Source organism: Podarcis pityusensis (assembly GCF_964106645.2).
Source record: "Podarcis pityusensis genome assembly, chromosome: 10".
Classification (NCBI taxonomy): Eukaryota; Metazoa; Chordata; class Lepidosauria; order Squamata; family Lacertidae; genus Podarcis; species Podarcis pityusensis.
In genome coordinates this window covers 25,414,937-25,428,613 of record NC_138035.1, presented here as the reverse complement: position 1 = coordinate 25,428,613, position 13,677 = coordinate 25,414,937, and the positions used below count along the sequence as shown (strand labels likewise).

At 39.8% G+C, this 13,677-nt stretch overlaps 1 protein-coding gene across 1 annotated transcript; it reads right to left on the bottom strand.

Moving 5' to 3' along the window:
• Positions 1–947: 947 nt before the first annotated feature.
• On the bottom strand, positions 948–13,402 carry HSP90B1 (heat shock protein 90 beta family member 1). Its single transcript, XM_080971693.1, has 18 exons — positions 13,156–13,402; positions 11,866–11,965; positions 10,664–10,805; positions 10,462–10,578; positions 9,422–9,753; positions 7,366–7,477; positions 6,651–6,764; positions 5,844–5,960; positions 5,448–5,585; positions 5,220–5,297; positions 5,064–5,129; positions 4,197–4,466; positions 3,749–3,994; positions 3,527–3,663; positions 2,839–2,917; positions 2,464–2,619; positions 1,719–1,817; positions 948–1,222 (listed from the first exon to the last, which is right to left on the bottom strand). The coding sequence occupies exons 1-18, from the start codon at positions 13,202–13,204 to the stop codon at positions 1,193–1,195; spliced, it is 2,382 nt and encodes a 793-aa protein (XP_080827819.1). The 5' UTR covers positions 13,205–13,402; the 3' UTR covers positions 948–1,192.
• Positions 13,403–13,677: the final 275 nt, after the last annotated feature.

The window sequence follows — 13,677 nt, the reverse complement described above, 5'->3', positions numbered from 1 at the left end:
TGCTTTCTGTAGGCAAGCCTTAGGCTACAATCCTAATGTATCTACCTCATTGAGTTGACTAGTACTTCTTCAGTAGAAATTGTTATGATTGTCCTTTAAATCTATATTAAGAGCAGCCAGTTTAATATAAGGTGTCTATAGTTATCTGCTGTACCAACTAGACTTTTTTCCTGCAGTGGAAGGTATCGCTGCTTTCAGGATTTACCACCTTATAGATTGGCATACATTCTATATATAAGACCTTGTGGACGAGTTCAGAATTGACAACTGCTACAAAGCTCAACTTGTCATGTGACCACATACGTCTCTGCTCTAGTTCTCATTTTTTTTGCTGCCTAGTTCCTTGGTACAATGCCTCGTGTAGGCTGTAGTTCCACCTTGCTACATCTTCCAGCACCACAATTTTCCATCTGTTTCCATTGTTGCATATCACTCATAGACCTCTTAATTACGCAAGAAATGAGTGTTCAGGTTTTTCTTCTTCTGAAACAGCAACTAGTCAGGTCTTGTTAATAAATGAGGTCCACTATTTTCATACAAAAAACAGGGAAGTAATTTAATTTAATCTCTTTTAAAAACATACAGAACCTGGAAATTGGGCATTCTACTTGTTTGAGGAAGTACAAGTAATTTAGAACCTGCCTATTATAGCTGTGAATAACTTCTGTTGCAATAGCAGAATTGACAAAATAGCATCGATTCCTATTTCCAATCCCCTGTATTTTAAAGTAATTATGTTCTGGCTTCTGAATAGTGTATACTTTCTAAAACACAGATGGTGCTCCATACCTTTATCAGTTCTGATTATTAAGCATCTCCTGTAAAATAGTTAACAGGTTTTCCTTTCCCACTTTTCTTCCATTGTTTCTCTTTCAACAAGGTTGTTCTACTAACAGACTAACTTTGCTTAATTTCAAGGTAAGTAAATAAGCACCTCCGCTGCCCCATACAGCAAATGGTGTGAACATTTTAATTTTGTACACATGACAAGATTTTACACCAAGTAGTCAGTTAAATAGTACAAATTTACATTGTGAGGAATGTTTAAAAAATGCAACTTAAAAAATTCTCTCCTGCCCATAACCCTAAGCCTCCCCCCAACATTTTACATTGAAAAAAAACAAACCAAAACAAATTTAGTTCACATTCCTGTTTCATCCCAGACACAGGATACGATTTGTGAGAGTGCATTTTACAATTCATCCTTTACATCTGTGGGCTCCTGGAAGACAGACAAAGAAAAGACTAAGTCAAATGTTTCAAGGCACAAACACTTGCCTATAAAAGAATGGACAAGCGTCTCAACATTATTTCTAGGCTTGCTATTACGCAGTATGCCATTTTTTATTCCTATTTGCAAGGTTTACATTACTCAGCTTTAGAGCAGGAATAGCCAATGTGGTGCACTCTAGATACCGATTGATTCCCAGCTTCCATCATTCCTGACCACTGGCCATACTGGCTGGAACTGATAGGAAGTAGAATTCAATAACATCTAGGACACCACACTGGGCCAGAGCAAAAACAGTACTCCAGTTATTAGCAACTTTAAATGAGTCCAAACAGTTTGCCTCTACTTTAGGCCTGCTCTAATCAACCAGAAACACAAGATTGTATTATTTGGATAAAGGGAATATGATGTCCTTTTGAAAAACACGTATTAGAATTCCATTTTCAATTATGTAAAGTTTTGCACCATCGCACACAATAGCACTAACCTTTGATTCACTGTCTTCAGCGTCTTCATCAGCTTCTATTTCCTCTTCCTGTTCTACCTCTTCAGTAGCATCTTCTGGTTCTTCTGGTTCTTCTTCCACCTTTCAGAAATCATTTTATTTAGTGAACAAAAAAACCAACCAACCATCCTCCAAAATACTTTAAATCAATACCAAGTGTGATTTTTTCTTGTTAAGGCTCTCTGGACAATGCAGGATTAGTACCCAAGACTTCCATTGGAACATTTGCAGTCATGGTACATTACTGCGCATGGGATTTCATTTTGGGGAAGTAGTAAAAAATTTAAGTGTGTTAAACTGGGTATTTGGCATAGGGAACCTCTGGCTCATTGGCACAAGCTCCAATTCGGTTCCTAGCATTCCCTCCCCCCATAAGCGTATTCTCTCTAGTTAAATTTACACCAAAGTAGGTGTAAGATGAAGGAACCATAGCACAGAAGCACCTGTGATGTACAGCAGCTGAGTCTTAATTTCAATTATGTTCCTTTTCTGCTCAGACAACTGTTTTCCTAATTCTTACATTTCTATAATTATGTAAGTGGCCTAATAGCTAGCTAATAGGACATTTTCAGCCTTGCTTTTAAGTAATAGCTGGTTACAGTTCTGTTAGCATTTGACTAGATTAGTATGTTCCAATTCTGTACTGAATACCACTGTGCTTCTTGAATGAAGAGCCAATTAAACTGAATTGAAGGCTTATGCCAATTGCCTTGACGTTTTAACCAACCTTTTCTTCTGGGTCAATGTTCAGGCTCAGACGAAGCATTCTTTCTACCCTTTCTCCATATTCCTTTGTATCGGGTAGCAGATACCCTGATCTTAGGGTAGCAGTCTCAAATAAAACCACAGCAAGATCAGCAACTGTTTGATCTTCTTCATTTTCCTGAGAAAGAAGCAAAAAATTAGCACAACAAAATGAGCTTGTGGTCACTAGGCTGTCATACATGTAGCCAAATAGGCTGCAGCATGAGTTACCCAGCATTTGGTATTTTGTTACAGGAAGAAGGAACAAGTTACTTTAATACAGCTTCAAAAGGTAGAATTCAAGTAGCTCCAGCAGGACCCGACAATACAGATGCCCAGGGTCCTAGAACTTTCTTACCTGAATACGTCTGAGCATGTCTTTTATGAGGGGATGTCTAGGGTTTATTTCAAATGTCTTCTTTTGGCTTGCATAGTAACTATAAAGAATGAATATTTAAGGTTCACTAAATATAGTACTTTTGTATGAAACGTTAAAAAAAACAACTTCCTAACCAGTAAAGATACTTAATGAGGCGGCCTTGAGTTGTTAATTTAATCTTAGGCAAAGATAACATTGCAATTTGTAGGAAGACTAAGCGTTGTGCAGTGCAATTGTCTGTTTATTCAGAAGCAAGTCCCACCTTCAATGGTTTCACTCAGATGACTGTGCCTAGGATTGCAGCCTAAGTGTAAGAAACTGCCACAATGTTGTGGCATGCATACCAAACTTGCATAGAAAATTCACTTCAGAGCCTCTATATCAAACTGCAAAATGTTTAATATGAAATGTTCCAAAAGGCATTTTTGAAATACTTAACTATTTGCATTTACATTGCTTATGGGATAGTTTCCAGTTGCAATGCTAAAACAAGGCCTATGAGACCTTGAAGCTGGGGTAACAGCAAGACAGCTTTATGATCAGCCAGGTAATATAGCCTATAAGTTCTAGATGGGAGTGCTTTATCCAGAAGACTACTGGCAGATGTTATGTCTGACTTATAAATTCTTTAACTAGAAAGCACTTAGGAAAAATTCTAAATACTTACTTTGTAGAAATGTCTTTGCCTGTCTGGTAAGCCTGAGCCTTCATAATTCTTTCCATATTGCCAGACCATCCATACTGACTAGCCACAAGAGCACATGGAGACTGAGTTAATCGTTGAGACAACACTGCTTTTTCAATCTGAAAAAGAAATATTGTTGTGAGTTCAAACGTAGCACAGAAATGCATCAGTAGAAGAGTATGAGTTTCCTTAGTATGTACATACCTTATCCTTCAGAGCTTTATCTTTCATCCAATTTAGAAGGGGTTCATATTCTTTTTCTAAAGCTTCACGGGCTTCCTTCGATTTTTCACTCTCCTCAAACTTTACTCCTTCTTTAGCTACATTCTGGAACCTTTTGTTATCAAACTCTGGGAGAGCCTGAATGCAATATTCATCTACCGGCTCAGTCAGATAGATTACTTCATAGCCTTTTTTCAAAAGTCGTTCTACAAATGGTGAAGATTCAGCCTACAAAGCAGGTGTACAAAATACTAGTATAAGCACACAGTACTGCAAGATCCAAAATGCTAAATGAGGTATTCTTTCACTACTAGCATACATTTATCCAGCCTGAATAAGGCATTAGTCTTACTTTTCTAGAGATATAGCAACATCTTTCTGCAATGGAAGTTACAATCACAGTAGGATTCAATGATGAAAAATGACTGACCTCCTTTCTGCTTGATCCAGCCATGAAATAGATTTTATCCTGTTTCTCCTTCATTCTTTCTACATATTGGTCTAGACTAGTCAATTCAGACTCATGGTGAGAAGTTTGGAAGCGAAGCAATTTTGCTAGACGAGTGCGATTTGAATGATCCTCAATAACTCCAAGTTTGATGTTTGTTCCAAATTCTTTCCAGAATGTTTCATTGTATTTTTCGTCAGCAATCTTTTTAATCATATCAAGTGTTTTGCGGACAAGTTTCTTCCTGATAACCTAAAAATGATTGAAAAAGGACACTTGCATATGACAGCTTTCAAGAACATCAGGAGTTTTGAAACTCTGCAAGTTGTTAGGTCAAGATGCATTATGATGCATTCTTATTAAATATTCCTATTAAAACCAACCCTCCTGTTTTTTGCTAATACAGACCCATCTGCCTGTTGATTATGGCTTAACCCTTGAATAAAGGAGAAAACTCCAGCTCTGCCTCTAGACAAAAGAGATCTTCAGAGTCAAACCAATTGTTTATATCAGGGGTCAACAAACTTTTTCAGCAGGGGGCCGGTCCACTATCCCTCAGACCTTGTGGGGGGCCGGACTATATTTTTTTTGGGGGGGGGGGATGAACAAATTCCTATGCCCCACAAATAACCCAGATATGCATTTTAAATAAAAGCACACATTCTACTCATGTAAAAACATGCTGATTCCCGGACCGTTCATGGGCCAGATTTAGAAGGCAATTGGGCTGGATCCAGCTCCTGGGCCTTAGTTTGCCTACCCATGGTTTAGATATTTTTAAGTTCTACAACTCATGCTCTTAAGCTACATTAAGACATCCCCTGAAAGCTCTTGCTGTAAATGACGTACCTTTAGCAGTTTGTGTTGCTGGAGGGTCTCACGAGATACATTTAGAGGAAGATCATCTGAATCTACCTGCATTTAAAAAGAACATTTTATAGAGAGGCTTAGCAGTAAAATTGGAGTTGAAAGTTATCACTGGACGTTATTCCTGAAGATACTTACAACACCCTTGACGAAGTTAAGGTACTTGGGCATCATGTCATGGAAGTCATCTGTGATGAAAACTCTCCGGACATACAGCTGTAAGACAACAAAGTTATTAATGACCGTTTCTGCAACTGTCTTTTTAGGAAGCAATAAAACTGCTTGCACAAGGGACTGCATCTTGAGATTCCTGCATTCCAACTCTACAATTTTATGATTCTAGGAAGAAATTTACAACATTTTTACCTTTATAAAATCACTCTTTTTGGATCCATATTCATCAAATAAGCCACGTGGAGCAGTTGTCGGAACAAACAAAATGGACTTGAATGTCACCTCTCCCTCAGCAGTAAAGTGAATGTAAGCCATGGGTTCATCAGTCTCCTGCAATAAAGTTACACAGAGTTGGTGCTTTCTTGATTCAAGTCAGAATCTAGTTTTTTTAAAGTGTACCTCATACCGGCAGCAAGTTGAGACCACAGCATGGCAACTATTATAAGTACTTTCATGGTTATCTTACCAAGCTCTAGACACATGCCTTGAAAATCAGTGTACCAATTTCATCCAACCCCATCAAAGCAAGTTTTGACATCTAACACTGCAGTTTAATTTTTTTATCCCAATATGCTAAAGCAAGCACACCTTAGAAAATGATTTGTAGAAAGCCTTGTATTCATCTTCTTCAACTTCTTTAGATGGTCTCTGCCAAATGGGCTTGATGTCATTCATAAGCTCCCAATCCCATACAGTTTTTTCAACCTGTAAAGTATTTTAGCATTATTTGCAGAACTCAAGTTTTTACATGTCATGTAAGTTAAATGGTGGCAGCTGTCTACACTTTAGCTGGCATGGTACTCAACTAAATATGCATCACACAAACATAATAGTTGCTTTTCCTGTCATGTCAGTAATTTATGAATTTGGAAATGACAAAGAAAAAAAGAGGACAAAGTGTTGAGACTGTTGACAACAATCAGAATCCCTCTACCTATAGATGTACTTGCCTCTGTCTACGCTATTTGTATTATTGGGCCAAATAATCAGAAAAATATGTGGGACCTGAAACAAAATGCTGCAGAGTAGAATGTTACTGTTCAGGATTTTACCCTTTCCCCAACGTTCTCTAAACACCGAGGATGCCCAGGTTTCATGGGACTGTTTTGGGGTCACCACCCATGAAACTCTTGTTCTTCCAAAAAAGAAAAAAAGGCACTTCTTCAAACCTTTGGCTAAAGGGGAAGCACTTTGAGAGCTAAAAACCAATAGGTATCTGATTTTATTTCAAATGTTCTGAAACCACTCTCCAAAGAATTGTAGCAAATAGATTTTTCATCTGGAGATATGCAACCCTAAACCTATGTATACACATCTTGTTTGGATAACCTTACTAACTCAGCCAATTCCAGTTGGTAGCTGTTTTAACATTAAAGGCATGTGAAGAACTATTACCATCTTGGTTTTTGGCTTTTTGTCTTCCTCTTCTTCCTCCACTGCAGCTTCTTCATCTGTTTCCTCTTTCTCCTTCATTTCTTCTTCCTCAAGAGGTTCTTCTACAGTTTCAGTCTGCAGAAATAGTTAATGTTGCATTCATATATTTGGTGAGAAATGTTTAATTAAATAGGGGAATATTTGCTAAGGGTGTAAAGTCCATCATGAGCACTGAAAAGTGAGAATTGAACTTTAGCAAGTATGGCTGTAAGTATTCTACAGATATCCAGCAGAAGAACCACATGCTGAACCATACTATTCACTACTACATGTAATTCTTAAGTGTATTAAGACTAAGTCTTAAGTTTCCAATTGTCTACCAGCCACAATATTGAAAGTTAATGGTGCTTCAGCTTTTTAAGTCTTCAGTAAATCAGAGGCATCGTTAACAGCTTAGTGTTAAAAAGTGCCTTGTAGATACTACTGTATGAGCTGATCCAATAAGAAGCCCTCTGGCTACCAGGAGCACATTTCAACATCAATTACAATGTAGACAGAGAAACTATCTTGCTTGGTAGTCTCATTTGCTCAGTTGGGATCTATTGTTCATGTTAAACTGGTTTATCATAGGTAATAGCAACACTTAAAGCTTTGTTTCCACAAACAATCTTTAAACTTTTATATAACTTATGTTCTTAGTATTTTACACAAGTCAGCAATATTTTAAAAAGTTTACCTTGCTACTCCACACGTATATAGGGAAGTTTATGAACTGTGAATATTTCCTGACCAGGTTTTTAACTGTATCCAGCTCAAGATAGTCTGAAGCTTCTTCCTTCAGAACAAGACTGAGAAATAAAAGGGAAAATGCATTGTTTCAGTTCAAAGCAACATATTTTACATCAATTTGCTTTTCATTTAAAAACAACTACTTTACCTACAAGCTTCTAAACCAAGTTATCTGAACTGGAACACCAATAAAAAAATTACCAGACCAGCTCTTTTACTATGTAAGATACAACTGGTACGTGCTACCAGCATGTTGGCAGATCTGTCTGCATACTCCAAATAACTATACATTTCTCTTTTCAAAAACAATTTTGCCTGATTTGAGTATTAGCAACCTCTCTAATACTAATTTGCACTAGATATAACAATTACATTAGCTTTTGCTAATGAGCATGTTCTAAGAGTAATTGGCTTCTAGAAGTTCCATTGCTAGAGAAGTTCAGCAACTTTAAAATCTGATAACTTATCGTTCGTAAGGCTGTTCTGATAATTTGGCAGAATCCAATTTTCAGCCACTTGCCATAGGAAGGGAAGAGAGCGAAGGGAATAATTTTCTAAGAAATTTCAGGACATGGCAGTTATATGCGTGTACATTAAATGTTACAGTTGTGAGACAGCTGTGAACTATGAAGATAAATGGCAAATCTTTGCTCTCAGTAAAAAATTAGAAATTATTCCTTTCCCTGTGAAAGAGGCAAAAAGTTGGCCACCTCTTGAGGGAGGATAGAATGTCCTTAGATCACCAAGCAGGTTTTGGCACCAATATTTTCATCACAATAAGGCCCTTTTTCTCTAGAATCCTCCCTTCTTTATCACAAGTTGCAACTGTAGCTTTTTGTTGGGAGATTCAAGAAATACACCAAGCTGCATAAGGAACAGATTAGATCTTGCACAGCCCTTGCAGGAACTTGTGCAAAAAGATGTTTTTGTCATTAATCTCAATCTCTCCAATCCACATGGGCCATCATTAAATTAAATTTGGACTAGAGATGCTAACCAAGGTTGAAGCAAGTATGAAGCCACATTGTTAAAATTAAGTTTTAGACGGCCCTACTTTTTGGTACCATGCAACCAACAAGAATTCTAAGCAGCAAAACGTGCAGCTTTGTATACAAACTCTACATCTTTTATTATGACTCTACATCTGATAAAATACGATCAGCTACAAAGTTACTTTCTAGGCAATTCTAATGATTTTCTAGGCAATTCTAATGACTTCATCTTAATGATTTAATGAAGTTTTAGCTTAATATGCAACATTGATTACAGATGCTAGGGCATCTAGCCCCAAAGCCAATTGTTACCCACTGTCACATAGGATTAACACATAATTGATTAAAATCAAATTTTGCACTGCAAATTCAAATATATCCTAAAGGATGCAAAATCCAGTAACTAAACCATTATTTTACAACTAAAGTTTGCATTATTTTCACTGTACAAATACCTAAAGTAATAAATAACATATCACAATATTTTTACATGCTGGCTATCTGCATTAATCAAATTAATTAATCAAATTAATATTAACCAAAGTATTTAAGTAAAATTACATTAAAAAATAAATTTAAGCACTGCACATTATTTCAACAGACCAGTAACTAAATGCTTTTCTGTTCTCTAGCAGCACAGTATAATTAGGAGTTTATGCTGCAGATGCTACAGCATATTATACTTGGGAAACACTATGCACTACTTTCAAAACAAGCCACGACATGTTGTAACAGTACAGAGTTCTGCAACTTATTAACAAAAAGATCAAAAAGTAGACATCTGAAGTTCTTGCTTTTCCCAACACAGAACAGCCACAACACCAATGACCTATAGAAGCAAATCCCACTAGAGTTCATCCCAGTGAAGGGACGTCAATCCTAATCCTAGGCAGCCTGAAGCAGAGAATGCCTAGATAGGGAGAATTGTGCCTTCAGCCTTTATTTTTGAGAATCTGGTTCAACAGAAGTCAAACGTCTATACTTTCTTCCACCCATGAGTGGAACACTTACGTTATAGTAGTGCCTCGTCCCAAGCTGTTTCCTCGAGGATCATCAATTACAGAGAATTCATTTGAGTCAGATTCCCAAATGTGTTGAGTGTCGTTGTTGTGCTTTGATGTGACAATAACCCTGTCTGCCACAAGGAAAGCTGAGTAGAAGCCAACACCAAACTGACCAATCAACTCAGAAGTTGACTGGTTCTCTTCCTGCATCTCAGTTATCTTACTTAGAAATTCACTTGTACCAGACTTGGCAATGGTACCCAGGTTTTTTATTAGTTCTTCTTTAGTCATGCCAATGCCAGTGTCTGTAACATGAAGCATATTCTTCTCTTTATCACACTGTAAAACAAACAAACCCAGTCTGAGTGATTTATCAGTTTAACATATCACTGTTTGAATGGTCATCAATGTACATGACTTTATAACTGATTACCATATTTTTGCCCCATAGGGCGCACCGGCCCATAGGGTGCACCTAGGTTTTTTTTTGGGGGGGGGGGGAATAAAGAAAAAATATATATTCCCCCCCCCCCCCCAGGCACGGGGCTGGGGCGGGGGAAGCCCGAGCTTCCCCTGACCCCAGCCCCCAGAACAGGCTGCTATCCGCAAGCCTAGGGAGCCCGTGTGCACCGACCCCTCTCGCTCTCCAGGCTTCAGCGAAAGCCTGCATTAGCCCCATAGGAAGCACACACATTTCCCCTTCATTTTTGGAGGGGAAAAAGTACGTCCTATAGGGCAAAAAATACGGTACACTGCAAGACAGTGCAGGACATTCTATTTCCTACAGTCAGTCTTTTCCTTTATATGCAGCAAGAAAATACCATGATGTCACTTCCTAATTTATGGAACCATCAGGTCTTGCTGGACTACAGCTCCCACAATCCTTGACCACAGTTCATGCTGGTGGGAGTGGGAATCCAACAGTATTTGGAGGACTACAGGTTTCCCACTCGTTTTAAAATACATTCTCAAAAAGTAGCTTAGAATTATTTTTAATAGTAACACACATCCTCCAAAACTGCTGAAGGAATCGAAGTGGTATCTTACCTTGATTTTTATTGTGAGTTCTTCATTACCAAGAAGAGCTTTTTCATCAGTTAGTGAAAGCAGTCGTATTTTGTCTAGAGCATCAGATGCATTTGAAATCAATTCCCTCAAGAAGATCTGGAGTGAAATTTAAAAAACAGTCAGGTACATGTACGTACAAAAAGTTATATCAACTCTGTCTCATATTATATATATAGCTTACCTCTTTATTTTTGTAAAGAGAGTTGATAATAAGCTTCATCATTCTGTTTACTTCTGCCTGGAATGCAAACTTTTCTGACTTCTCTCTAATTTGCTTTATTTGGGATGCATTTAAACCATCTAACTGAATAGACTCCTCTTCCCTGTAGACAGAAATACCAGGTTATCCATTAAGACTTTATTTTTCCAAGTACAGTGGTACCTCGGGTTACATATGGTTCAGGTTACATACTCCGCTAACCCAGAAATAGTACCTCGGGCTAAGAACTTTGCTTCAGGATGAGATCAGAAATCGTGCTCCGACAGCGCGGCAGCAGCAGGAGGCCCTATTAGCTAAAGTGGTGCTTTAGGTTAAGCGCAGTTTCAGGTTAAGAATGGACCTCTGGAACAAATTATGTACTTAACCCGAGGTACCACTGTAGCAGTAAACTGATTTTTCTGCAAACATAAATGTATGTTCCTTGATGCAATTAGAATGCCTGCAATACACAGGTGAAACCAGATGGCCCACTACACTAGCAGTGTTTCTTTTGTGCAAGCAGAAGGACATAACTAAATGTCACCAAGTTTCCTGACATGATCAATTGGTCTCACAACAAAGCCAAGCAGCTTGTAAAATGACTCTTCCTGTGGCCATACACATGCCAAATGCTACTGAAACAGCACTTGACAGGTTAACCCCCCCCGCCACTCATGTATTATCAGTTTCTATTTTCGTTGCTGTCTATTTTCCATGTTCATGACATCTCTAGGTTGAAAAGTCCCAAAATACCTACGCAATGGAAACCATTCCTTCTTGTTTTAAGCAATTGAAATTTTCACTGCAAGCGAGTCAGTGTTAAATAAGCATTCAATGTCTTAGGCACACTAGTGCTCTTTTGGAAAAGTAAATATGCCTATTGGATTAAGACTTCATTTTAACAATAGTTTATTTAACAAAGCACCAATACTCACAATTAGAATATGACCTAGAACACTTTGTGCAAGTTACTTTGTGTTTGATAAGGTAGCATTTTTCCAATTTGCCAGTTAAGAAGCTGGCAAACATTCCACAAGTATGTCAGTGTGCAACCTCATGAAGTCAATCATTTTTAAACAAGGTATTAAATTTGCACCGCAATCCCAACTACCTCTATTTGAAGGTTTGTTTCATTTAAAGCAATTTGAGGGGAAAGTGTTGAAAGAATGAATTTTAAAACAAACCTCTGAACAACTTCATCATCGGTTCGAGATCCTTCCCTGCTTTTACCAAGGTCATCTTCCACTGTGCCATCTACATCTACCTCATCAGCTTGGACTGAGGCTGCAAAATGAATAATTTGAACACATTAGTATCAAATCAGTTGCTCAAAGGAAACTTGCTGATCTGTACACCAGAAACAGGGAAACATCTTAGGTTCAAGTAGGAAGTGGGGCCCACCAAGCCCTCCATTCCTTGCTTGCATCGCTCCATATATTTGTTGCAACATCGATGTGGAATCTCTCTCAAATAAATGCATAGCAGGGTATATGAGAAGTGAAAACCATTCTGAATGAAAAAGCAAAGCTGATGAAGCAATCTCAAGCCACCCCACCCCCCGCATTAAGTGTGATTGGCCAAGAGAGCCAACTGAAAGGGGCAGCACCAAGGACCAGCTAGAAAGTTCTGTCAAATTTCAGATGGATGGTAAAGAGAAGCTGCTGCGCAAGCAGGCAGCAAATGATGGTCCCAAGAGAGGACAGTGAAATCATCTCTCTCTGCTCAGCCCTTCTTGCTTAGTTAGCATAGTAGGACAAACGTGCTGGGAAGCGACAAACATGGCTGCTATCCCCATCCAATGCCCCAGTCCAACGCTGTCTATTAGGAAACTAAGTTAGAATTACAGTCCTCCTGAGGACCACTTTTACTTCATTCTTCACCCACAATGATGAATGACAACCCACCACAAAGGTCTCCTGCTAGGGCAGATATCGAAGTGTTCTTAATGAATACTTAACGAGGGGGAAACTTCGCCTCTCCCCTAACCGTCATTAAAAATTCTTTCAACCCTCCCCCCCCCCGCACCCAAATCCCTTTTTGATATACAGAGACTGAATCAACAAGCTCTGTGACAACGGATCTTCCAACAGCCAAGTACATGCCACACACTTTTCGCACACCCGTTTCCTCAGAAGTTAAAGCGCCACTCGGGACTGGCTGCCGGGCCTTGGGCCTTAAGATTCAGCAGGACATCCTCAGAAAGTTAAGCCTCCCTGAGGGAGGACCGTTACACACACGAACTCTCTCTCTCAACCGCCGCTCACAATTTAAGTACCTTTCTCCTCACGGGGGGGGGGGGGAGTATGAAACGAGGACGTCCCCCCCCCAAAAAAAACACAAAACAAACTTATGCCCTGAGGTAAATAGAGTAAGCCCAAAGACAGGGCGGCTGAGGGGAGGTCGCGCCCTCAACGGTCCCGCTCGCCCACCCGCCGAACCTTCCAGAAACGCCTCCATCCCCCACCGTCGCTCACCGGCCAGGAGGAGAACGCAGAGGAGGCCGAGACCCCAAAGCGGCTTCATCGCAGCGGTGCTACCCTGGCGCGGCTACGGCGGCACACCTGCTTCACACGCGCTCCCACAAGGAAAGGGACCGGGAACCGTCGAGGGAAACGAATTAAAAGCCCTCCCCCCTCGCTGAGAGGCTTCCTTCCACTCGCGCCCCTTGGACGGCCAAAGCGACTAATCAACGTCAACCCGCCTCCCTCCTCTCAGGCTTATCACCAGCAAACGCCGCGGGGTGGGGGGGAAGAGGTCCCTCGCCCTGGCCAATGGCAGCGCACCACGCCAAACACGCAGCCAGTAGGAAAGTCGGAGGGGAGGGGCGGAGTTCGCCCCCTGCCAATCGGAGCCTTCCAGGTGAGGGTTCCCGGCGCCGGAGCGTGGCTGGGTGCGATTGGCTGTTACTATGCTGATGAGCCAATGGGTGTCAAGGGCGGGAGCAGCAGGCCTTAGTTACTGTCTGGTTTTTCAAATTACGTTTTTTAAAAGTTTAT